This window comes from Aspergillus viridinutans (assembly GCF_018404265.1).
Source record: "Aspergillus viridinutans IFM 47045 DNA, scaffold_3, whole genome shotgun sequence".
Lineage (NCBI taxonomy): Eukaryota > Fungi > Ascomycota > Eurotiomycetes > Eurotiales > Aspergillaceae > Aspergillus > Aspergillus viridinutans.
This window is the reverse complement of record NW_025091219.1, coordinates 2,646,498-2,672,323: the sequence shown is the minus strand read 5'-3', so window position 1 is coordinate 2,672,323 and position 25,826 is coordinate 2,646,498. Positions and strand designations below refer to the sequence as shown.

Below are 25,826 nucleotides of genomic sequence, written 5' to 3'. Positions count from 1 at the left end.
TTTCCCCCTCTTTTGTTAGTCAGCAGGCATATATTGCTTTTTCCGCAAAAGTCACTCTCGCTCCATGAGAGATGCAGTTAGGATGATGAATTTGCTTTCTCTATGATTATTGCTAAATGTCTCAATTGTCCTGCATCATTACATGGCAATGTCTTCGGCCACTTTCAATTGCCGATACTGATATGTGTCGTCGTTGACATATTGCGGTCTTCCGTATTCTACTCCAACATCTGCGGAGTACATACTTTGAAGGCGCTGCTAGTCTCGGGATATAGTTTTGATGAGTTATTTTCGTCGGCCTCATAGGCTGACCGTACGACTTTCTCTCCTTTGTAGACAGGAGACATATTGCTACGACTGTCATATTTGGCTAGACAGTGAGCACGGAGTTTCCTTGTCCCGGTAGCAGTCTAAGCTCCGACAGCCCCTTACAACGTCATCTGCGACCACCTACTACAGGTCAGAATACTTTCATCTTCGATCTCAATAGTACAATGGTTCGATATTATTAACTAAATTCCTACCTCGTGGCTCCTTGTATCTCGATCTAGCTACATGATTCAGATCAAAAGTCACACCGACAGACCAACAGACCAGTAGTATCATGAGTCCCGCTGGGCTGACCCGGTCCAGAGTCACAGCATACCTGGTCTATCTCGTTTTTGTTGTCACACTAGGGCCGCTTCAATTTGGTTATCATCTGGTTTGTGCAAAGGGCTCTTGGATTGCTTAATCCTAATCGTTACTTACCGTGGACTGAGACAGGCCGAGCTTAATGCCCCCCAAGCTGTTATTACCTGCGAGCGAAAGAGCATCCATTCTACCGCTTCAGCATTGTTTAGGACTCTGCCTCAATGTATTCCAATGAACCCTTCCCAATTCGGTCTGGTGTCCTCCATATACACCCTTGGTGGTTTGCTAGGTGCTCTGCTGGCAGGGCCCGTCTCCACTAAACATGGGCGACTATTCGCCTTGCGAGCTACAACGATTTTCTTTATTCTGGGCCCGGTAGCGGAAACATTAGCACCCAGTATACCGATATTGAGTGTCGGTAGGTTGCTGAGTGGTGTGGGTGCGGGTGCTGCTATCGTCGTTGGTCCAATTTATATATCAGAAATTGCCCCGCCCAACGCCAAAGGGTTCTTCGGCGCCTTCACGCAGATTATGACCAATGTAGGTATCCTACTTACTCAGACGCTTGGCTACTTTCTCAACAAAGGAGATCAATGGAGGGCCATACTTGCCGTGGCTGGGTTGCTCGGGGTATCGGAACTCCTTGGTCTATTCTTCGTACCGGAAAGTCCTACTTGGCTGGCTGAGCATCAACAGGCGAACCTGGCCAGACAGGTGCTGCAGAGGATACGTGGGGAGGATGCAGATATTGAAGAGGAGATTGAAGGATGGAAGAGCTCTGAGAGGCCCACAGGACCGGAGGAGGAGTCTCTGCTCACCCCTCCTTCCGGCAACTTGCCGCCTAAGCAGCCTCCAGTTACGATTCTGCAAGCCGTGACAGACCCATACTACCGTCCGGCCATCGTTGCTGTCATCGGAGTCATGGTGGCTCAACAGTTCACCGGCATTAACAGTATCATCATGTATAGTGTCTCGCTTCTACAGAGTCTCCTTCCCACGGCAGCGGCTTTGTTGACCGTCATGATTTCGGCCATCAACCTGGTCATTACTCTTGCCTGCTCACCTTTGCCTGATAAGATTGGCCGAAAGACCTGCCTGCTTCTGAGCATCTGCGGCATGGGCTGCAACTCTGTCTTGCTGGCGCTCGGAATCTATTTCAACCAGAAAATCTTGTCCGCAATAGCAGCCTTGTTATTTGTGGCCAGCTTCGCGGTTGGATTAGGTCCGGTACCTTTTATCTTGTCCTCTGAACTAGTCGGTCCCGAGGCTGTGGGTGCGACGCAGAGCTGGGCGCTGGCGGCCAACTGGACCGCCACGTTCATCGTGGCTCAGTTCTTCCCCGTGCTCAACGACGCATTGGGCGGCCGTGGTAAGATCTACTGGATCTTTGCGGTACTGGCTTGCCTTCTTGGAGGCTTCATCTACGGATGGGTGCCTGAGACCAAGGGCAAGGCCAATGCCGATGAGGTCTGGGGAAGGGAAGACTCGAGACGTAGAGACTAATGCCTTTCTGTTTCATACTATCTGGTCGTTACCTCTGAGTACTCTTTTACTTTAGCAAGGAATCGACACTTACACCCGTATACTCATTTCATTGTCATGCACCGGTTCGGAACGGACCGAGGCTATGTCTGGGCTGAAATTACTTGCGTCATATTGGGAAATCATCCGCATTTAGTTCTACTATGATTGATGCTCTTTGGTGCGGAGCTTACAAAGGAGCCTTGTTAGAGGCCATTGAGCTACTTTCGGTTTGGCGGCAGTAACCCCGCCTTATTGCGTCCCAACTGTGCTGAGTTCCCTAGTTGACGTTGGGATGGCTATAAAACCAGTGGTAAACAAGATCAAAAGATAAGGTATACTATGTACTGCGTAGTAAAGTCAGAATGTGATGCGCAGTGTCATACTGACAGGAACAACTCCACCGAGCCAGAGAGACTGTATGGGTACCTACAACCCCCACTGATCCGTCACTGATTTATGAGGGGAAAAGTGGGCGTCGGTCTCATGGATGGAAAAGGTTGACTAGTCATGCAAAAAGACGTCAAGCGACTTGAGTATGTTGCACTGGTGCACACTAGCATACATATGAGGAGTCTGCCTCTTTAAACATGAGATATGGTAGAGAAGTAGGCAGCCATATTCAAGAATAGCCTCAATTTCTCATTGCTCGACAGCAACGGTCGTGGTGGGGTCCCGACTTGTGATTGCCCAGTGCTTGTTTTGCGCTGTGGGTGGATCAACGTTTGATCTTCCCACAGCTCATTCTTTCTGTCACTTTCTGTCACTTGCCTGTTTGTCTGACCTTGACGTCTTAAAGCGTAACCCCGAGCCTTCCGGCAGGCTCGAGGTATGTAGGTATATTTTAGCTTCACGGCTTGCAAAATAAATGGATGGTTAATTGGATTCACTCGACAAATGGCAATTGTGAATCCTTTTCCCTCGATGCTCGATTTTACAATTCTACATATTATCCCGTAGATAGATCCTCTTTCTACGCCTCAGTGCGAGGGTCAGCTAGAGAAGGCTCAAGCCCCCACCAAGAAAACAGAAATAGAGTACTCTCCGTACTAACTGTCTTGGTACTTCTTGTTGTTCTCTTTAGTTTTTTTGAGGTAGTGTATCTATCCCCTATTCACGCTCTCATCTTCTTTCTTCTGTCTTTTCTTCACGTATTCATCTTGACTCCCTTAGATCAAGCTGTCAAGAATTTCAATTGCATTCTCGTCAGCATTTTGATCCTTATTCTTCCTTTGCAATCTAACATACATATTGTGGACTTTTGTGGTGGCTGCCGTTTCTTGGTGTGAACGGAACTCTGATCGACCCGACCAGATCTCAGATCCATCCGGATTCAACCACACCGCGACATCCTCCGGTCGGTGGACGGTCCTGGAATCACCCATTTGCGACTCATTATATCGTCATTCTTTCCAGGATCCTTCCCTGTTATCATTGTTGCAACATCCTAGATATCATCTCCTCTCAGGCATTAGAATATTCTTGGGGCCTTCGGCTGCCGTCTTAAGCAGCTCCCCCGCAATTTACGCCATCCACCATGGTGCGGTTACCATTGCCTCAACGTCTCAGCTCCCATCTCAGCGTAAAGAGCAATGCTTCGACTCCCGGTCAGAGCAGAAGCACAAGCCCGATGAGAACAACTGAGGCACCGCTGGTTCTCAAGGTGTCTGCAATTAGGGTGAGCGGACCTCTTCTCCAGCCCGGAACTTCCGTTGAGCTCCGTGGAATGCCACTTCCGGAGGCTAACATCTCAATTTGAACAACGTCAGGGCAGAAACCTTGCAGCTAAAGACCGAGGTGGAACCAGTGATCCGGTGAGTTTTATCAATGGATACCAAAACTGACGACAGGGCTGATCAGGTTGCGTATTTAGTATCTAGTTGTTACACTCGGAGACTCGAGACAATCGACCCCCACGATACCGAAGACATTGAATCCGGAATGGAACGTGACTTTCGAGATGCCGGTGGTTGGTGTACCTTTGCTGGAGTGTATCTGCTGGGATCATGACAGATTCGGGAAAGATTACTTGGGCGAGTTTGACATCCCCCTCGAAGACATCTTCGCCGATGGCGAAATCAATCAGCCGGTGAGTAAAGAAGATATATTAGCTTAGAGCATGGCCACCAGCTGATCGTCTGTCAAGCCCAAATGGTATACACTCAAGTCGAAGCGGAAGCCAACCAAGAAGAAAGACAGCACCGTGTCTGGAGAGATCCTCCTTCAGTTCGCGCTGATTGACCTGTCGAACGTATCAGCACCCCCGAGTGAGATATACCAAAGGTTCAGGAGTTTGGTTTGCGCTGGCGAGGACGATGAGGACCTTCCGCAAGTCCCGACAAACGAATCGGATGATGCCGACAGGGACGAGGAGACCTCAGACGAGACCGACGACCTGACGAAACCAGAGATTGTGGAAAAGAGGAGGAAACGGCTTCGGCTCGCTCGCTTGAAACGGAAGTCACTAGCAGCTCGGGCGTACCAATTTTCTGGGGCCGGCAATGGAGTGCAGGGTATCGTGTTCATGGAGATTGTGCGGGTAACAGATCTTCCGCCGGAACGGAACGGTATGTCGCTCGACTTCCATGGTTTAAGACGGTTGCTGATTTAGATAAGTGACACGTACTTCCTTTGACATGGATCCATTTGTCGTCACCTCGCTTGGACGGAAAACGCTCAGAACTCCCGTCGTTCGTCACAACCTGAACCCAGTCTACAACGAGAAGATGGTCTTCCAGGTCATGAAACATGAACAGTCCTACACGATCAGCTTTACAGTCATGGATCGAGATAAGTTCTCCGGCAATGACTTTGTTGCATCGGCTGGGTTTCCGCTACAGACCTTGGTCCAGGCTGCTCCTGAGGCAGATCCGGAAACGGGGCTCTATCGGCTCCGGGATCCATCACTTACCCCAGCAAGTTCTGATACAGGCTCTGTCGGCAAATCAGGAGCCAAGTCTGGTGTCAGTCCTTCACCATCGACTCACAGCCTTTCGAAAATGTCACGGCCGGGTTTAGTAAGGTCGAGGAGCTCTGCTGCCTCACTGTCTACCCAGTCTCAATCAGAGCAGCCAGCTACCCCTCCGCCCACCAGCGTCCCGGAGGGAAGAGAAAGCAGCAGCAATATTTCAAGTGCTCCTACTGCTACTGGGACCGAAGTGGGTCAGATGGACTCGCATGACTTTCAAGTGTACAAGATCCCTTTGACACTAAAGAACAAGGAACGGTGGGAGGACAAGCACTCTCCAGAGATTATCGTGAAAGCGAAATATATGCCCTACCGTGCGCTTCGTCAGCAATTCTGGAGACTCATGCTCAAACAATATGACGCTGACGACAGTGGTCGAATCGACAAGGTCGAGTTGACAACGATGCTTGACACTCTCGGCTCGACCCTGAAAGAGTCTACTATTGACAGTTTTTTCCAACGATTCGGTGCCGAAAACGAGCCCGTGGAAACTGTGGATCTGAGTTTCGACCAAGTTGTAATGTGTCTGGAGGATACACTGCAGGCGCTGCAAAAGGTCCCTCTTGCCAATTCCAACATGCAATCTCTGACGCCGTCCTCAAATGGCAGCCAAAGAAGCGAAGAGCAATCTGACGGTGACGAGTACCCCCTAGAGACGAGCACAACACTGCCCGCCAATACTCATCCTGGCACAACGTCCGTACCGACATTAGGCCAGGAAGAGCAAACATCCACAAGCGAGGAAGATCTCCATCCCGATGATCTTGGTGATGAGCGGGGTGAAGAGCATGTTATTGAAATTCGGGAGTGTCCTCTCTGCCATCAACCGCGGCTCGCTAAGCGCTCCGATGCGGACATTATCACCCACATTGCTACATGCGCAAGTCAAGACTGGCGGCAGGTCGACAACCTTGTGATGGGTGGCTTTGTCACTTCTAGCCAGGCGCAACGCAAGTGGTACTCCAAAGTTATCACGAAGATATCTTACGGTGGCTACAAGCTAGGCGCAAATTCCGCAAATATCCTTGTTCAAGATCGAATTACAGGGCAGATCAACGAGGAGCGAATGAGCGTTTACGTACGCCTGGGTATTCGGCTCCTTTACAGAGGCCTCAAGAGCCGGGAAATGGAGAAGAAGCGAAGTAAGTTACTGTCAAACGAAACACCCCCGGAAGAATTGAAGGTTGACCAAGCTACAGTTCGTAAGATCCTCAAGTCGCTGAGCATCAAACAAGGCAAGAAATATGATGATCCGGCTTCCGCAGCTCAGATCCGGGACTTCATCAACTTCCATCAGCTTGACATGTCAGAGGTTCTGCTACCCCTTGACCAATTCAAGACATTCAATGAGTTCTTTTACCGGCAATTGAAGCCTGACGCACGCCCTTGTTCAGCTCCGAATGAGCCGAGAATCATCGTATCGCCTGCTGACTGCCGATCGGTTGTTTTTGACCGCATCGACGAGGCGACCAGTATCTGGGTCAAGGGCAGGGAGTTCTCCATTGAGAGGCTTCTAGGAAACGCGTACCCGGAGGACGCTCCACGCTACAAGAATGGAGCCTTGGGAATCTTCCGTCTGGCTCCTCAGGATTATCATCGTTTCCATATTCCCGTTGACGGTGTTATGGGTACCCCCAAGACAATCGAGGGCGAGTACTACACAGTGAACCCGATGGCGATCCGTTCTGCACTGGATGTGTACGGTGAGAACGTAAGAATTCTTGTACCGATTGACTCTGTCGCCCACGGCCGGGTTATGATGGTCTGTGTGGGAGCCATGATGGTCGGAAGCACGGTGATCACTCGGAAGGCAGGCGAGAAGGTCACCCGTGGTGAGGAGCTTGGATACTTCAAGTTTGGCGGAAGTACTATACTGCTCCTCTTCGAGGAAGGCGTGATGAAGTTTGATAGAGACCTGGTTGATAATTCTAGGGGTGCTTTGGAGACTTTGGTGAGCAAAATTCCCTTGCCAATTCCTGATCTTTATTTTGTCGGCCCTCGCTAACCTTGAAACCTGCCGTATTCAGATCCGAGTAGGAATGTCTGTTGGTCACAGCCCCGAAATCCCTCAGTTCGAGCCCGACATGCCCAAGCCAACCGAAGAAGTCAGCGTCGAGGAGAAGCAAGACGCCAAACGTAGAATAGAAGGCAGTCTGGCTCCTCCGACTCATGCTTTCGCATTGCAATGATCGATTTGCTTCTCTTTCAACTTTTTTTCACTTGGGAGCGCTTGCAGTATTATTCTTAAAGAGGCCTGGGGCCTATCATCTCAGCATTCACTAGCATTTGAAGTTCTCTGTCTGGCAGAGTTTGTACATGTTGAATAGTGTTGCAGTGGACATAATAGACACAGCCAAGGGATGTCTCAGACGGTGCATCAATAAGTTCTGTGATGTACATAGATAACTCACACCTTCTTAATCTGTTTCATTCACCAATAAAGTATTGTTAACTTGAATTGTTAATAGAATTGACATGCTTCGAAGAAGGGTTCAACTGCCAGGAAGTGTCGCTCCCAAAACAGCTTAGCGCCGTCCTGCACGCGCCACGACCAAAACAACCGCGTGCTGTAGCGACTTGCAAGAGCAAAACCCCGTCACCCCGACGCCGATGTTGATGCTCCAGCTGCGCAAGCAGACATTTTGCAACTTTCGCCAGTCAATCAATGAAGTCGGTCTAGTCTGCTCGACAGTCGCCGTCAATCGCGAACGTACGGCAAGGGGCCGATAGAATTGCGACCGACACACCAACCAACCCAGAAACACCGCCCGCTCGACCTGGCAACCTGCGACCGTGTAATCGCTTCGGACCCTAGTCGATTCAGCAAGCGAACCTGCTTTCGCTATTACTCGGATACCGAATCGAATTGGATTGGACCATCGTCGTCTCGTTGCGCAGCGGCCGGTGGGAAGATCGGCGGAGGTCAAACAAACAACACATCGAATTAGATTACACGCGCGGGGTGGGAGTCATATTCGAATCTCATCGACCTTGGTGCATCAGGCGCTGGAGCAGTGTCTCACACTACGGAAGAGACAGGATATAATCCGTTCACTTGCATCTACGTCACAACACACGACCCCTGCCCTGACATGACCGTCACGGTTCCCGCCGCCCCCAAGACAAAGACCAAGACCAAGACTAGAACGAAAGGGCGCGAACCGCTACGGGAGATTGATATGGCTGCGTCCCAGGCGCAGACGCGTTCGGCGTCTGGCGGCGCGAGCGGGAGTGGCAGGGGGAGGGGCGGACGATCGAGCGCGCGATTGAATAAGGGACAGGAAAAAGGGGAGGAGGAGGTTAATGTGAATGGCGGGTGGGGGAAGAGGAAGGCTGGTAAGTGGTCTCAGTTTTGCGCGGGTTGGGCTGGCTGGGGGCCCCGGAAGTTGGTAGATAGTGAATGAGGGGCCGTGGGCGTTTTGGCTAACTGTTTCTTTTTGTCCACCGTTAGTGTCGTACGATGAGGATATTGAGGGATTCCAGTTTACTCGACTTCCCAGCAAGAAACTGAGGTCGTCGGTTGATGTTGCCCCGGAGAACCTGAACCCCGTCCCTGAGGTACCGCCACAGCAATCGCCTAGGCGAGGTCGACCGCCGAAGAAGAAGAAGACAGAAACAGGGCCGGAAGAAAGTGCGGAGCACGCGGAGAAGAGTGCGGAAGTGTCAGGCAAGAGGCAGACGCGACGCAGGAGATCCGCGGTTTCAGAGCCAGAACCCCAACCGCAGAGTGCTACACGTTCATCGACGCGGAAGCGCGAGGAGACGGAATCTGTGCCCAAGGAGAAGAAGCGACGGAAAGGCAGACCGAGCAAGACGGAAGTCGAGGCGAGGAATGGCTTTGTGTCGCCTGAACCACAGCAGTCCGGTACCGCGAAGATTGCGTTGCCTCTAGCCGATACGCCTGTGATCCAGCGGAACAAGGAGATGCGAAAAGAGGGCAAATCGGAAAAAGGGGGGAAGGGGAGGCGGAGTAGCCTGGGGATGAGAGGAAGGCGGGCCAGTTCGCTGATTGATTCTGGGGCATCTAATGGTAGGACTATTCTTGTTGCATTTGCGATAGAGACTGTCGTACTGATTACCTTTTAGCGTTGCCTCATAAAGAGGTCGACACGGCCGATTTCTACAAGCATATTGCAGATGGGCTCCCAGAGCCGCGGAGGATGAGGCAGCTTTTGACTTGGTGCGCCACACGAGCAATGGGAGATAAACCTACAGGAGCGCTGCCGGAAGATGCTAGTGCTCGTCTAGCTGGTATTTTATCTCAGGTTTCTCTTCAAAAAGGCCAGGCTGACGTTCTCTAGCTCGAGTAATACAAGAAGAACTGCTCAAAGACTTTTCAACGAATTCGGAGCTTTCGAATTGGTTTGGGCGGGAGGATGTGAATCCGCCTGCTGTTGTGGTGAAGAAACCGAACCCGAAAAACGTCCAAAATGCGGACAAGATCCGGGAGCTTGAGGAGCAAATACAAAGGTATGTTGCTAGACATGGTTTGGAAGACACTAAATGACACCCGACAAACAGGTTGCAAAGGGAGCGGCATTCCCTGAATGAACTTTTACGACCTCCATCTATTCCACGACTAAAACCTGAATCAAAGCAACCGTCAGATGCGGCTCGGGATCAAGACTCATCGCAAGCCGAATCCGCCGACCAACCGACTCGATCGCTATTGTCTTTGCAGCCAGAGGCGATAGATACGTCGTTATTAGATCCTTCGCAGCAGGGGATCTATGCCATGTTGAATCCCGACATAGCAAAGCCACGACGAAAATCGCAATCGCAAGAGCCATCGGCCACTACGCAATCGGACCATCTACCACCAATGCCGCCGTTGGTCGTATCTGCCCGTCTGTCCCGAGTGGCATCCGGCTTAGCACCAACTCTGGACTCGTTCGCAGCCGGCGTGCACGACATTGAGCTATATCGCTCCATGTCGGACGCGGTCTCGACACGGGTACTACGCATCTGTGCGGAACGACTGGAAGAGTGTGACGCCAGGAATGCGATGAGGCGACTTGCAATTGAGGGAGGCGAAGCCGAAAGCAGACGTGTTAGTCTCCGGCACGGAAGAGCAAAGGAGGATCTGGGAGTGATTCTCGGGGCTCTCAGCCGTGTGGAGCGACGGTGATCAATTGTTGTCCGTCAAGACACTCGTTGAATATCGTACAGGAGGATCTCCTGGCCGATGATTTTTCCATTTTCATGTCCATGTATAGTTGAGTGGCCACGGGCAGGGGAGTCACCTTTTTACTTTTTGGTTGGTTGGGATGCAAGCAATGGAGTTGAGGTGTTATGATTTGATTGATTGCAGATGACGGACACGATGCTGTATAGTCCTGAGACTACAAGAACAAGTACAACACAAGCACACAGTGCGCTTAGCGCAATGGACTCGGTACATGAGCATGACCTTAGACTACGTCAATCACATGTAGTCGTTCCTAGAACACTAGCACTCCTGCGTTGTCGCCACAGAATTGAAATATATACATGCCGCATCATCTATGATACCGTGGCAGGTAATGACAGCATAATCTACCTGTTACTATGAGTATCTCGCAGATATAATGATTCCACTACTTCATCTCCGATGCATCCAGATGCATTATTTCTTGAGTGAGGATACTATCATTTGCGATCAACAAACAATCCCATTCTAGCAGACTACCATAGCATATGTCCTAGACTCTCCGTACCTTACGTGGGTACTTCTAGCGCACACAGAGTATCCATAATGAATGATCGGGGCCTCAGCTCAGGCTTCATTGGGCAGCAATTCAATCCCTCGCGTCCGGTCTTGGTCTTCTTGTAGTCTATATTCCGTCATGTAATGTAGAGGAGGGTGTGCGGTCCAAGCTCGGTGCTACACCACTCTACGGAGCAGAGTAGTCAAGCAGTTCGGCTTGACCGACTCTTCAGCTTGTTTTAACCTGTCAAAGGAAGTTGTTAATCCTCCGAGGATCCAATTAAGGGTGCGGGACGCTATCTCATATATATGTGCAGTTTCCACGTGGGAGGGGTTGGGTTGGTGGTCATGCTGTGCATTTATATATATATATTCTTATTTCTATTGCATCCTTTGTCGTCTCTCTGGGCCAGGGAGTAATATTCATGTGCTTGACATATAAGTAATTCTTAGATAAGAGTACCTTATTCATGTGCCAGAACTATTACTGTATGGAGTATAGATATCTACTAAGGTATAGTCTACCTTCTAGAACACAGCGAACGGTGCGGGTCTGGTCTAGTCTGCCATGTGATAATCATATTTTTCTCGCCAATCCTCCGAACTTGTTGTTAGCAGTAGGCAGTAAGCAGTTAGTCAAGCTAGACAAGTGGTAAGATCTGCCATCCGCATGACCAGAGTCACTGAGCCGATGGGGCAGGCGAAGTTCTAGAAGTGCCGATGGCTGGATCTATTTTATGATAAGACTCGCTTGACCTGCTGTATCGACTTCTCAGAGCACTCCGTAGGCTGTAGAGTAGCTACCGTAGAGCCTAGCACTAGCAGTACGGAGGCATTTACCTCGCGTTCCCCTTTCAATCAAATGGCAACCGGTACCTTGTCATATTTGCTTTGCCGTCCTGTACTTGATGCGCACGCACGCAGTGACCAAGTCTCAGTATCCGTCCGGGTCGGAAGCGATCCATCCCCGGTGTGACTCTGTCACAGAGTCCTCCTTCCCCTGCCGCCGTTTCTTTCTCTCCCCAGCACCAACGAAAGGAGGGCCAAATATTGGTCCCTGCGTCTGCGCAGGTGGTACAGTCATCCTCGGCAACCGTCCTCCTGGTGATACTGGAATGGTACTGGTTTGAGTTGACCATCCTGCACATGTCGTGGTGAGAATGGGGGAGCGAATTGCCAAGGTATTGTCTTCCAATGCTTTTTAAGACCCCGAGTAGGAGAGTGCATATGATCCAGCCACAAGCAGAAGAAAGCGCAAGAAAGTCGTCGTCAAGCCCTCAAACAGGAAAAGGGTCAAGCCTACCTGCCTACCTACCAACTAAGAGGCTGTGTAACACCCCGCCGCGCAATCATCCAGACTTGAGGCACGGTGCATCCCGTTGACATCATGAAAGGGGGCTCAGGCTGCAGTCATCAGGTGTTGCCTGGAGCAAACATCGCAGCTGAAATCGCACAGATCAGGTTCTTATTGTCAGGTTTCTGGAATCAGGAGTGAGAGCCTTGCTTGGACTGCGTACGCATTACTGGTTAGTGGAGATGGTATCATGGTCGATCCTTCGGAGGGTTGGCTGCAAGCCACTTCCGGGAGCGAAGTAAGGAGTCGGTTGAGGTTGATACAACGTCTTGGGAGGCATACGTACGTTTCACTTTGTTTTGGAAAACATCTACAGAGTAAACATTTTTGAAGCTCCTTGGAGTGGAGATTGGGCATTGGTATAGCTAGCAGTCACCACTTCAGTGCTAGTATGGTTAGAGTTAGAACTTGAGCTATAGACAGAAAAAAAAAGTCATAGCTCCTTCCATGCCAGAAACTACTAGAGAGATGGATGATCATCAGGGGACCACTGCCAAGGGGTTGGACTACAGCAGTCGGGAGGATGTGCTGGGCTGATTCATAACTAACTGCATTTTTTTCTCTCATTATTTGACATGCAGCTGCAGCAAGCCAGCACCACCACTTACTCTCGACCTCACTTGTCCATGTGAAGAATGAAGGTCTCTGTTTGGTCATTCCTGACGTCTCCAGAAGCTTCGTAATCTTCATGCCTTCTTATCAGTTATCACTTGGTATCATAGAACTGATACCTAGGTAGTGTTTAGTTACAACTTACAAGGTTACCAGGTACCGTAGAAGTTAAGACCTGATGCTATCAGTCTATTATTTGGCCCCACCATGCAATCCTCGCACCCCACTTGGGAAGAACTGAACTCTCGCCTCCTGTCGATGATGTCCAATGTCCATCTGTCTTTCTCGACCATCCTCAAGCTGGAATATGATATCCTTCCTTGCCTCATCCTATCACAGTCAATCCCGTGGCTTCCTATCGGCCATCGGGTTGCCGATGATTGACCCTGACCTGACGTGATGGCAACAACAGTTCCTATTCGCACGTTCTGATTGTTTTCTCACCAAGAACCACGGATTGTCTCCTAGCCTGGTTCGCATCCGTCTTCCCCCCCGAGCCCAGTTCCAAACTTCCCACTTCCAACTTCCCAGTTCTCCGTTCGGTCTCAGGAATTCTAGACGACGGTCCCGTTCGGGCGCTAAACAGCTGCTGATATAGATAAGTGTCTATCAGTCTTCGGATGATCCACATTGCCGGCTTTTTTTTGCCTCCCACTGTTCCACACCGTGGTGATAAACGTAAAAAGGAAAAAGGCAAAAACAACGGAAAATACCCTTCTTTTTTTCTAGACGGTGACTTGTGGCTGCTCTGACTCTGGATATAGGACTATCTATAGCAAAGTCTGTCTCTGCACCGGTGGAGATGCCTCTCGAAGGATTGAATTCTGAAATATCAATTCTGAAAACGGATATTTCAGAATGGAGCTTTGCTGTCTTTGCTTCAGATTGATCGACTGTACCTTAGGAGTACAGGCTGTGTACTCCTGAGGCCTGACTGCGCAAAGCACAAGCCAATGTGACTCTGACTCTTTCTTCGGTCCCAGTGACTAGATCCTTAGGCCACTGTGGTACATTCTCATGGATCCCGTGGAACCAGATTAGTCGTTGGCCTTACTATCTGTCTAGTTTACGGAGTAGTTCTATCTATGTTTATGCCTGCAGCGCCGTTCTAATGGTCTAGGTCTTCTGGCGGCTGGGTGTCACCATCTGTTAATATGTCCTTTCCTTTTCTTTTTCTTTTTCTAATTGTTAATTCATTAAATCAAATTCACCATTGGAGGAGGATGGAAAGTCAAAGCCATTACCATTATTACCATGAATTAACAAGTACCTTTATGTTTCGAAAATCCTCTGGCTGGTCTCGGCGATGCGTTGTGATATTCTTCTCTCCAAGCACACCATTGCTATTGTCTCTTCCTTCTAGAATCAGACCAAAACTGCCCCATCCGACAATTTATCATCTCTCAATTTCCTTCTTATCTGCTGTCCTCATATTATTTCTTCCAAGGTGTTGTGGCAAAGCTTCCGAGACAAATCTCCTCCTCCTCCCTCGCCTCACGTCAGTTACTTGAAAAGGAAAATCTCACAGTATTTTCCTTCATCCCCACAGACATCATCTTGCTACACAGAACCAGAAAAAGGTCGAGATTAATTGGTCATTTTTTCATATGATTTTGTGCTGAGAAAGCTCTCTGTTGATCATAGCCTTTTTCTCCTGTCCCTATCCGCATTCGCTTCATTGCGCTGGCTGAATTCGGCTGCTTCCATCCACATCCTCACACAGACAACCTCAGATCCTTTTTTTATCTTGATTTTTGATTTTAATAATTTTCGAAATCTTCTCTTTTAATTGCCTCTCTCATCCTCGCTTCGTCATTTCCCCATCATTACCCTGGTTTCTCCCCTTTCCCTCCTCGAGTGTGTGTACCTCTGTGCATCATCTCTCTGTCTTTGCTTTCGCCTCCCCCCCTCTCTTTTGATCACCTGCAGCTGTCGTACTCTTTCTCGCCTGGTCCCTGCTGGCTTATTCATATCCGATCTTTCGACCATGTATTCGTGACGTACTTGCATTCTTGGTAGCGGGATCTTCACCCCCTTCCATCCCACCGAGTGGTTGAGCTCAAGCTCCTGCTGCGATCCCAAGATCTTATCATCCGTGCCTCCATCGTCTTCGGATTCTGGCACAAAGTCTGCGAGGTGTGTCTCGGTACTTACTTCTGATCCTTGGCATTGATCACCTTGTGATGCAAGTGCATATCTGACCCGGTTGCCAGGCTACGCAAATACACCTTGCACGTCCTTCCCGCTGCTACTTCACAAGCAAAGGGGGATACCAGAAAACAAAAGACAATAATACTTACCTAATTAATATTTAATTCAGCAGAAGCAGCAAGACATCGGAATTAAAAAAAAAAAGAAAAAGGGGGAGGAGGGTGCACAACTTGTGAAAGACAAAAAAGAATCCAGAGGTAGCACAGACAGTCCTGAGAGTCCGGGTGTGTGTCTCTGCGCAATCCGTCAGTCGTGTAAAGAAAGGCCTTTACAAATATGGCCGGCGGTTATTTCGATCTACCGGTATCCTCGTCCCGGCGTTCAAGCCTTACTGATGAATCCCATAATGCGAGCAGATCTGCCCCAGGGCCGCGTACTTCTCCTCTTGTGACTCCCAATGAGAGCTCACCTCAGGAAAAACCGCTGGACCCTATCAACACCCAGGGTAGGCATCGGAATGCAGGCATTTTGAGAAGTGCGAATCGCGTCAAGTTCACCGTCAGCGAGGCTGGCCTGCTCGAGGCTCCGGCAGCGGGATCGACGTCAGAGACCCGTTTTGACGGAAGGGGCTCGTCACTCCCTCAGCGACCATTGCCTGCCGCCAGCATTCCAGCTGCAGAGAAAGCTCCCCATTCATCTCCTCCGGTGGATCCGGGCTCCAACGCCCCTGCAGGTGTCACGGGCCTCGCTGTCCACTCCCAAGCCAGCTCGTCGGAGATTCCAAGGGACTATGAGATCAGCGGAGAGAAAGGGAGAGCCTTTCAGTTTGCTCAGGAGCGAGCCCAGCGACTGGCGTCCCTTCTGGGACGTACTTCGAAATCTCCCCGGCCAAGCCCCCGATCGAGTCTGCCGTCATCAGTCGCATCGACTCCCACAGAGGTGGTGCCGCCTTCAGAAGATGGTAGTGACATTCCCATGATCAATCTTTCCGAGAAACATTTCTACGACGACTTTCCCGACGAGGATGACGACGGCCTTGTCGATGGACGAACATTGACCCGAACCTCAGAGGCCCATCAGCTCGTGCGACAAATGACTCGTAAAGACTTTAACTTTCTGACCCGGATCCGCGCACCGTCCCCAGGACTCCGCTCCGGACAGATCACCCCCATGGAAGAGAGAGATCCCGACGCCTATGTCGAGCGGCCAACCCATTACCGGGGGGGCATCCTCTCGTCCCTCCTCAAGCTATACGACCAGTCGTCGGGCAGCAGCCACTATTCCCGCGGCCGATATGGCCACTCCCGCCAGAGCAGTCTAGGGGAGGTCAGCAGCCGGGGCCTCTCGCCGGACCCTGGCTGGAAACAACCCCAGCGTCAACGGAAGTGGTACGAGAAATCCCCAAGCCAATCCAGCACTTCCCTCTCCGGCTCGACGGCCAAGAACTCGTCCAGCTCGCCCATTGCGATGCTCAAGCGTTCGCGGAGCAGTGGTCCCGTTCCCGGCGCGGGCGGCAAACGCTGGGCCAAACCCCGGCTGGAGGATGAGATCCGCATCACCGTCCATATCGCTGAGCTGCTCTCGCGCCAGCGGTATCTCATCCGACTGTGCCGGGCACTGATGAAGTACGGTGCTCCGACCCATCGTCTCGAGGAGTACATGACCATGACTGCCCGCGTCCTGGAGATCGACGGCCAGTTCCTGTACATACCCGGCTGTATGATCATCTCCTTTGACGACGCGTCCACGCACACCACCGAGGTCAAGGTGGTCCGGTCGGCCCAGGGAGTCGACCTGGGCAAGCTCTCCGATGTACATATTGTCTATAAGGAGGTCATTCACGACGTGATYGGCGTGGAGGAAGCCATTCAGCGGCTGGAGGAGATCATGAAGAAGAAGAACAAGTATTCCGTGTGGATGCTCATCCTGGTCCACGGGTTTGCTTCGGCGTCCGTGGGGCCGTTTGCCTTCAATGCCCGACCGATCGACCTGCCGATCGCCTTTCTGCTCGGATGCCTCCTGGGCGTCCTGCAACTGGTCCTGTCCCCGCGTTCGAACCTGTACTCGAATGTGTTTGAGATCTCGGCGGCGGTGCTGACCTCCTTCCTGGCCAGGGCCTTTGGCAGCATCCGGTACGAAGGCGAACGGCTGTTCTGCTTTTCGGCCCTGGCACAATCGTCGATTGCGCTGATTCTGCCCGGGTACATGGTGCTGTGCGCCAGTCTGGAACTGCAATCGCGCACCATCGTTGCCGGGTCCGTGCGCATGGTCTACGCCATCATCTACTCGATGTTCCTCGGATTCGGCATCACCATCGGCACCGCCGTGTACGGCCTGCTGGACTCGGACGCCTCGACTGAGTACACCTGCCCCCCGAGCCCGATCAGCAACGAGTACCTGCAGCACTTCCCCTTCGTCATCCTCTTCACTCTCTGCCTCGCGCTCGTCAACCAGGCCAAATGGCGCCAGATCCCCGTCATGCTCTTCATCGCCTTCGCCGGCTACGTCACCAACTACTTCGGCTCCAAGCGCTTCGCCTCCAGCACGCAGGTCTCCTCCGCCCTCGGCGCCTTCGTCATCGGCGTCCTTGGCAACCTCTACAGCCGCCTCCGCCACGGCCTCGCAGCCGCAGCCATGCTCCCCGCCATCTTCGTGCTCGTCCCCTCCGGCCTCGCCGCCAGCGGCTCCCTAATCTCAGGCATCGCCTCCGCCCAGTCCATCACAACCACCAACTCGCCCTACGCCGTCATCTCCAACGGCACGCAGGGCTTCGTCGACGCAGCCCGCAACATGACCAACACCGACGACCAGTTCCACGGCGTTGTCTTCGACATCGGCTACGGTATGGTCCAGGTCGCCATCGGGTTCACAGTAGGCCTCTTCCTCGCCGCGCTGGTCGTCTACCCGCTCGGCAAGAAACGGAGCGGCCTGTTCAGTTTCTAGCTTCGCCTCATCCAAACCATGCTCACCTCCTGCACCTCTCGCATCTTGTCCCCAAAAGCACCCCCTCGCATACGTCGCATACATACACCATTCGCATTCGTCTCGGGTCTCGGGTCTCATTTTCATCTCATCTGTTTATTAGCGGTGCCTTTCTACCCCATCCTGTCTTGCCGTTCGTCTCAGCTTGATTTGATTTGATTTGGTTCGATGGATATCCCTAACATTTGTACTATTGTGTTTCTTTTTCGGACTGTACTGGATTGGTATCGATTTGATTGATTGATGGCGAGAACACGGTATTCACGGCGGCTTTTGTTCTTTCTTGTTATTATTGTTAGTCGGTTGGTAGCGAGTATGTCCGTTGGCGATTTGATTTGATTCAATTTGATCATATGCAAGAAACAAAAAGCGTAAGTCGTGGTCATGATTGCTGATCATATACTTACTATTTCTGAAGAGACACGAGTTATTCTTCCTGATGATGCTCATGAGTCACGATCGATAATGCGCAGTCAATGTCGACATAGCGATCAATCAATAATCTGATATAAAGGTTTTCCTTCTGTTTCCAGTTTAAAGGCTGCTATGCTACGTCCCTAGTCTAGGACCAAGGGGTGTGGAATGCTCGTTAAGGGCAATATGTCTGTACGAATACTTGGTCCATTACTATGGAATCGATATGCACATAGCCAGATGTACATACAGGTAATGAGAGATACATGAAACGTCAAGCCAAGCAGAGTCTCAGTCCAAAGAAGAATGTCCCTGCATGCTTGTTCCATGTGTTCGTCAATCTCTTCGAATAATTAAAAGAATGAAAAAGAAGGCGCAAAACGGTAGTGAGAAAGAGAGTCATTCATCTCCGACTTGATGTATCATTCAACTGAACAAGTGTCGGTTGGTTGGGTGTCCATGGCGTTCCAAACATTGTGACAAGTCAAGGAAACGAAGGCACCAATATCATAATAATCAAAACACCGCCTCAAGACGGTTGGTATTCCAGATTAGCCTGGGCCACAGCAACGGTAAGAAGACCAAGCTGACAAAAAGAAAGACATTCGAAGTGGGGCAAGTCCGTTACGTCTCAAGTCACATTATGTACGACGTCCACATTACATGAACAAGGTCTTGCGCTTTTCGGCGCTGGAAAGCACGAGCATCGGCGTCTTGCGCCTTTCAGGAGCCTGAGCTGCCGTCTTCTGACCTGCGACGACAGCAGCCACAGAGGGTGGGCCGCTTGGGGGAGATGAAACTTGCTCCGCCCGGAGATCCGCAAACTTGCCCCCGAAGAAACTGCCGTCTTCGCTGACAGGGGTAGTCGTGTTATAAGGGCTGTCCTGGGACTTGCGTTCCCGTGAGGATCGCTCCTTGCGCTCAGAGCCAATGGCACCGTTGGCAACAGCGCGCAAACTGCCCAGGCTAGGCTTGCTCGAAAGGCTGCCACTGCGAACAGTAGCATCGTCGCCATCGGAGAATGCAAAGTCCTTTTCACTAGCCGGAGTGTTGGTGCCACCACTGCTGGTATATCCAAAGCTCCGGGTCTCCCCGCGTCGTTCAATACCCGCACGCACAAGGCTATGAATGGCACGTCGGCGCTGGCGAGTGGCAAAGTTCTTGCTCCCCTCGTGCTTGGAGGTCGGCTTGGCGACGAGCTCTTCCAGGGACGGAGGATTACGGGGTTGACGAACGGGATGCTCTCCAGCGCGGTTTTGACCGGGCCCGAAGGTGCCTGTAGCCGGTGTGGAAGGGAAGACAGCCGACTTGAGAGCAGTAGAGTTGACCGCAGCGTTATTGGCCCGAGCAGTGTCAATCGTGGCTCCTGCTGCTGGGTTGACGGACGAACTCTTCTTGTGACCCCGGCGGAACGCGTTGGCGGATGGGGGTGGAAGAGGAGTGACCTCTTTAGGAGGTGATGGGCTGGTTCTCGGGGGCGAGACTGTCTGCTGCCTTTCCAAGGGAGACTGCACTGATTCCGAAGGCGGAGACACCTCAGCATAGAAAGCCGGAGTCTGCATAACGGGTGATTGATGCTCCTCTTCCCGGTAGGGCGAGGAAGTATTCTCTTGCATATAGCTGTTGTCGTAAACATAATTGTGCTGGCCAGTTAGAGGATTATAAACAGAAAATAGCCCCGGTTGACCAGGGATAGGCTGCACAACAGGCTGAACGCCCTGCTGGAGCTGCTGCTGGTAGAAGCCCATAGCGGGAACGGAAAGAGAGGGCATTTCAGGGACTTGTCCCATGGACACTCCAAGGTTGAGGCCCTGAAACTGCTGTGCTGCAGCGGTGACGCTGATCAACTGCTGCTGCAAGCGCTGCTGCTGGGCAGCCAGGAAGAGATTCGTCGACATCAGTTCCGCGTAAAGGTTCTCGTCCATCGGCATATCACCCGCGATGTCGATGGTCGGCGGTGCAAGCACCTGTTCCGGTAGAGTGTACATCGGCCGCCCAGTTCCTATGTCCAAATGTTGATTGGCGGCAAACGAACGCCGGGGAAAGCCAGCTCCCGTCGCAGTCTGCGGAACACGATCAGCTGCGCCACTGGTATGGGCTCCATATCGTCCTGTTTCCAGGCCAAGATGCTGCTGACGTTGTGATGCGGACGGCAGGGTCGCAGATTTGGGAGCAGTTCTCAGACCCGCCAAAAGATGCGACCGGCTAGTACGCGGGGTAGGAGGAACCGGCGCCGCAGGCTGGGACTCATCGATGGTAGAAATATGTGGAGGAGGCACGTTCAAACGTTTGATGTTGGAGCCTTTTCTCCGAGAAGCAAACCCGGAACCAGGAGCTCCGAGACTGTTGCCGTTACCGAATGCCGAATTGCAAGTCATTTGAGCAAGACCGCCAGCGTCCATACTCAAGGTTTCGTGTAAATGGGATATAGACAATATGTGCACGAGATAATAAAAGAGTAGTATCAACACGCCGCGAATGGCAGGAGGTGGATCGGTGAATTAACAAATGGCTTCGTTCGAGGAATTACGTTATTAGGATGATGTCGACGGCACACAAGATGGAGATAATCAGGCAACACTGCTGAATTCCTCGGAAAGATTGACGGAGTGTGAGGAAGTTGCTGGTGATTTTGATTTTGATCGGAAAAGAGCCAGTAGACAGGACCTATAATGTGTTAGCATGAGCAAATTACCTACCAACCCAAGACAACTGACCAGTAGTGATAATAGATCCAACGAGGACAGCAATCAGATGATACTCAAACGTAAAACGAATGAGCAGCTCAATGTGTCACAAGTGAAGCCTTAGCTCAGAACATTAAAGTGAATGGCGGCGACGACAGATGCGATCCGACAGTGAGAGACACGACAATTAGAGGTTAGTCAATAATGTCGTCCAAGAAGAATCCAGCAAGTAGTTGCCGATCTGAAAGAAAGATAATATGAACGCGTGGAGTGTGCTCTGCAACTCCAGCAGTGTTGAAGGACGCTTGACGCGGAAAGAAGCTCTGACCCAAGCGATGGCTAGAGAAGAGGAACAAGAGAAGAAAAGTCGACGCGAAGCGGAGAATTCCCTTCAAAAAAGAAAAGTAAAACTTTTTTGTTTTTCCCCCTCTATTAAACGATTTTATTATTTGTCCTGGTATCCCGCACAAGAAAAAAAAGAATAGGGTCTGTCTCTCAGCCGTGAGGGGGAAGGAAGAATAGGGAGGAAGAAGAACGACGGTGCGGTGGCAGAAATGGGCGTTGGGGCGAGATGGACTCCGCAAGGTGTCAGTGTTCGGGTATCGGCCTGATACGCGCCAGTCACCTGCTTTGGTTTTCTCGTTTCTTTTTCCGCCCGCCTTTTCCCTGGGACGGGGTTCAGCAGCCAAAGCTCGATGGAGACAGAGGAAGGGAGCCAATTGTGATTTGGGGAACAAGATAATCTTAATGCAAAACGGCGAGAATCAAAGAAGTATCAATCAGAAGAGAGAAGCTGCGGAAGAAGAAGAAGAAGAAGAAGAAGAAAAGGGGGGAAGAAGAGAAGATGGATTAGGCTAATGGATGTATGGAGAAGATGGAGATGTATGGGGAGGAAGAGGAGGAGGAGATGATGAACAGGAGGAGTGAAGAAAGAAAGTGTAGAGATGAAGAGGAAAGGAGGAGGTCCCTGAAAGGCGTTGTTCCAGGCAATCTTAAAGAAAAGTGAATTTTATTATTATTTCCAGAGAGTCGGGCGGGAGATGATGGGTTGAGACAAGTCAGTGGTTGCAGTGTCAGATGCATGCGCTGAGTGGCTCGCTTGGCAGAAACTCTAGCCAAACACAGTTAGTCTACGGAGAACAAAGTATGAGGAGACATTACTGATTGGTTGATCCAGAAAATAACAGTGAAAGGGGACTAAGGTAGCTAAGGTAGGTAGGTAAGGAAAGTATCGAGTCAGATTGAAGCCTGCTGAATAAGGCCAACAACCACAGTCCTTTTGGTCTCTTTTAAACTGCTCCATTTATCTATCCATTGTCGTTAACACAATACATGACTTAATAACGCACATAGAGTTTATCAAGCATGTGTCTCTGTCATACCTAGCAATAATCCCACAACACGAGACAACGCAGATATGGAGTACTAATCTCCTCTCTATCAAACGGCAACCATGATTGGTCCAGGTCTTCGCGCTCCATTTGAATGATCCCAGTCTAGCGTCTTCAACGTGGCCTTGCTCGTAGCCAGCCAACCGCTTCTGCTGCAAGATTCGCCCAGGAACCGCCCCCGTCCGCCTCTCTGACTGGCCTGTCAGGCGGTGCTGGATCGCGTGCAGGATGTGCGATGTGCTGCCCGCATATGATGCTCTTGAGCCTATAGGACTGCCGGATTGGAGTTTGTTGGCTGTTCACTCTTAATGAGTCTCCCTAAGTACCTATGTTGTGACTCTTAGCTGGATATTTGGATTGGGGTGCGGGGATGGCTACTATCCAACATTTCTGCCTGTCCAGCACGTCCTGATATTTTTGTGTTGAAGAGTAAGCACAGAATTAGCAGAATTCTCATGATGGCATGACTTGACAGAAGACCTGTACATGGTATTTCTTAACGGTCATTGCCACGTTCGACGACTTAGCTCTGATTTCGATAGCGAGATACTTAACACTGCCACAGGCGGAGGCTCTATGCTTTTCTCCCTTGCATGCAGTGATCGCCAGCTAAGATCGATCATGATGTCACACTAAGACAGTCTGTTACAACTTCTACCTTCTGCTTGAAATTCGCTATCCTCGACGAGCATCCGTTGCTGTTCAGCATAATTTGATCCGTTACTATGTACAATCTCTTCATTCACTGCAGAACCGGTGTCAAGCGATTATTATCAGCCGTGGTCACCACGGATGAGAGATCAACATGCAATAGTCGAACAAGACAAGTTCTCAAAGGATCCACTCAGGAATTGGGAACACAACATTCATTCAAAAACATACCAAATTGAGCTTGGGTATCTGCTGGCCGGACGTCGCATCATTCTGTCCCGCCAGGAGTGCAATGAGAATCGCAAATCATGAGATAATGCAGGGACAAGCAGAGAAGAAATGGGTATGAAGAGGTAGGAGGTCCCCCGCTTCGGAATGGGACTAAATCAGAAGGGCGTACAACCTTGTACGATTGGGGTGACGAATATGGACATGCTTCTCAGCCAAGCCATCCCGTTCAGGCGTCCACAGATACTGTTGGACCAGAGAACGGGAGCGACGATGGTTCCTTTTGAGAAGGGAAACGCTTTTGCACTGGCTCAGGTGATTCGCCGCCCGGCCCCCTTCCATTCATTCGGTCAAACTCCAACGTCTCAGCCAACTCCGCAGCCATGGGGTCTAACTCTTCCTCCTTTAGGCCCGTTGCAAGAGCGACGAGCCTTCGATGCACGTCGAATTTAGTGCTTACTCCCGCATCGGCGGTCTGCTGGGCTAGATCCCTGACAGCTGCACGGCGCGCTTTCTGTAGGGAGCATAGTTGTCGCGCCAGTTGGTAAGTGATTAATAATTGGTTCTGTTCACTCGAGGAGGGCATCATGTTCTCTTTTGCCGGTGGAGGCATTGATGTTAGTCGCTCTTTCAGGCGAACTCGTTGAATTTGTTCCAAAAGAGATTCATAAGTGCTTCTGAGTCGCTCATATCGTTCAATCTGTGCCTCAACCGGCTCTCCTTCGCTCTCTTTGGCTTCCAAGGCGGCAGTCTGCTTCTGGATCTTCTGCCGATCCAGCTCCAACTGCTCGTACAAAGCTTCGGGATTCGCGACGTCATCTGAGTCTGGTTCATTAGACTTTGTACGCCCGTAACAAGTCGCGAGCTTCTTATTAGTTTCGGCGATGATGGCACTAATCTTGGCAAGTAAGGCCGAGGTGGCAGGGGAAGCTTCGGACGGAAGAGCAACGGTTTGGTCCGGGTTTTCCAGGAGAGTGAGATCGCCTTCTGTGTGATCAATCCCCATTGTTATTGAAGATGGCGGGGGAGGAATATCGCGCTCGGGGGGATGCGCTCTCTGGGCAATGCTTGTGGCCGTTTCTCCTTTCTTATTGACCAGATCTCCAGCTCGCGGGCAGTGCCCCAGAAGCAGATTGACCAAGCGAAATGCGCCATTTCGAGCTGCAACTAGAGCGGCTGTATCCCCATTTGAGTCTTGGCAGGAGAGTAGCAGGTCAATTTCGTCTTGCGAGCAGGTATTGTGCAACTTCTCCAACAGGACTTCACAGTAATATCGGGAGCTCTTCCATTTCCCTTTACTCCTGGTAGTTTCCGATATGTGATGGAAAATGGTGGCGCCGAACCAGTCCCTGAACGAGACAGTGTCAAGAAGTAGGTCCAGAAGTGTCGGAAATGTCCTCTTCTCATAATTATTCGTAAATAAGACAGCGCGTACCAGAGGCGTTTCTTCATGGACTGATAGTGCCTTGATATTTGCGCCTCTTCGCAATAGATCTTTCACAATTTCCAAATCCCCCATTGCACAGGCCCAATGAAGAGCGGTATTGCCTGAATCGTCAATTGGACGATCCACTTGAAAATTGGCTGGAGGTTGCGGAGGCGGAATCCGTGTTGCTTCGGGCGCGTCTCCAACTGTCATAAAGTAATCCAACAGCTGATCACCATAGAGTATGTGCTCCTGCTCACTAATCGACATGGCAGTGACTTCATTCATTTCACGCTTGCGCTTTCGAGAATAAGAACCATGTTGCGACATAGGCATCATCTCTTCATCTGCCACCATGGACGATGACTCGAGTGTCGCCTGCCCAATCGATTCGTTATCGTCATAACCGGGGTTGATCTCGAATTGTTCGTGCGGGAAGCTCGGTGGTCCCATGTTGCGAATGGGCTTGGCAGCACTGAATACCTGCTCATTCACAGCTTTCTTTTTGGAGGCTCTTGGTTTCGATGAGGCGGCGGAAGTATGTTTCGGTGCGGGTGGGGGAGTGTGATCCCCTGCTACATAGTCGAAAATCGGCCTTAACCCGTCAATGATGTTATTGCGCTCGGCGAGTGAACGACCCTCGGGAAGTGGGATCCATGTTCCTATCCATAATATTAGCCGAATGACAAACGCCAGCACTTGACCATGTAGGATATCCTACCCTGGTATTTGCCATAACCACCCTGAACCTTCTCATGGGTCCCTTTCTGGACTTCACGCTCGAGAATCCGGGTTCTCGCCGGTTTGTCAAAACCAGCTACTTTGAGAATATGTGTGGCATTGATCCAATTATCGCCTCGTCGGCGCATAACACTTTCGCCATTGATTTTGAACTCGTATACTGGAACCTATTGAACCGTGTTAGATTGGCTGCGCGGCGAAGGAAGGGGTAAGTTGGATGAAAAGAGGAAAGGGACAAAAATCGAGACTGTAGGGAAAGATAGAGAAACGCAATTAGTAAAACTCACGCTGCTGTATGTAGCAGAATAGATATTTGAGAAATCCACCGCCGCCATAATGCCCGTCTCCGCAAACCGTTGTGATGCAATCAGTATGTTCCCG

At 50.9% G+C, this 25,826-nt stretch overlaps 6 protein-coding genes across 6 annotated transcripts; 4 read left to right on the top strand and 2 right to left on the bottom strand.

The window, feature by feature from the left end:
- Positions 1 to 864: 864 nt before the first annotated feature.
- On the top strand, positions 865 to 2,136 carry Aspvir_005848 (putative MFS glucose transporter; the record flags this gene model as incomplete). The annotated part of the gene is made up of 1 exon (XM_043269058.1): positions 865 to 2,136. The coding sequence occupies one exon, from the start codon at positions 865 to 867 to the stop codon at positions 2,134 to 2,136; it is 1,272 nt and encodes a 423-aa protein (XP_043124993.1).
- A 1,555-nt stretch (positions 2,137 to 3,691) lies between these two features.
- On the top strand, positions 3,692 to 7,311 carry Aspvir_005847 (putative phosphatidylserine decarboxylase Psd2; the record flags this gene model as incomplete). Its single annotated transcript, XM_043269057.1, has 7 exons — positions 3,692 to 3,832; positions 3,924 to 3,968; positions 4,028 to 4,243; positions 4,301 to 4,721; positions 4,771 to 6,264; positions 6,322 to 7,073; positions 7,150 to 7,311. 7 exons carry the CDS (start codon positions 3,692 to 3,694, stop codon positions 7,309 to 7,311), a joined length of 3,231 nt encoding a protein of 1,076 aa, XP_043124992.1.
- A 903-nt stretch (positions 7,312 to 8,214) lies between these two features.
- Positions 8,215 to 10,250, top strand: Aspvir_005846 (Mis12-Mtw1 family protein; the record flags this gene model as incomplete). Its single annotated transcript, XM_043269056.1, has 5 exons — positions 8,215 to 8,458; positions 8,574 to 9,152; positions 9,209 to 9,373; positions 9,424 to 9,592; positions 9,644 to 10,250. The coding sequence occupies 5 exons, from the start codon at positions 8,215 to 8,217 to the stop codon at positions 10,248 to 10,250; spliced, it is 1,764 nt and encodes a 587-aa protein (XP_043124991.1).
- A 5,011-nt stretch (positions 10,251 to 15,261) lies between these two features.
- Positions 15,262 to 17,868, top strand: Aspvir_005845 (uncharacterized protein; the record flags this gene model as incomplete). The annotated part of the gene is made up of 1 exon (XM_043269055.1): positions 15,262 to 17,868. The coding sequence occupies one exon, from the start codon at positions 15,262 to 15,264 to the stop codon at positions 17,866 to 17,868; it is 2,607 nt and encodes an 868-aa protein (XP_043124990.1).
- Positions 17,869 to 18,980: 1,112 nt separating this feature from the next.
- On the bottom strand, positions 18,981 to 20,723 carry Aspvir_005844 (uncharacterized protein; the record flags this gene model as incomplete). Its single annotated transcript, XM_043269054.1, has 1 exon — positions 18,981 to 20,723. The coding sequence occupies one exon, from the start codon at positions 20,721 to 20,723 to the stop codon at positions 18,981 to 18,983; it is 1,743 nt and encodes a 580-aa protein (XP_043124989.1).
- Positions 20,724 to 23,507: 2,784 nt separating this feature from the next.
- Positions 23,508 to 25,780, bottom strand: Aspvir_005843 (putative APSES transcription factor; the record flags this gene model as incomplete). The annotated part of the gene is made up of 3 exons (XM_043269053.1): positions 23,508 to 25,366; positions 25,426 to 25,612; positions 25,733 to 25,780. The coding sequence occupies 3 exons, from the start codon at positions 25,778 to 25,780 to the stop codon at positions 23,508 to 23,510; spliced, it is 2,094 nt and encodes a 697-aa protein (XP_043124988.1).
- Between the last annotated feature and the right edge of the window lie 46 nt (positions 25,781 to 25,826).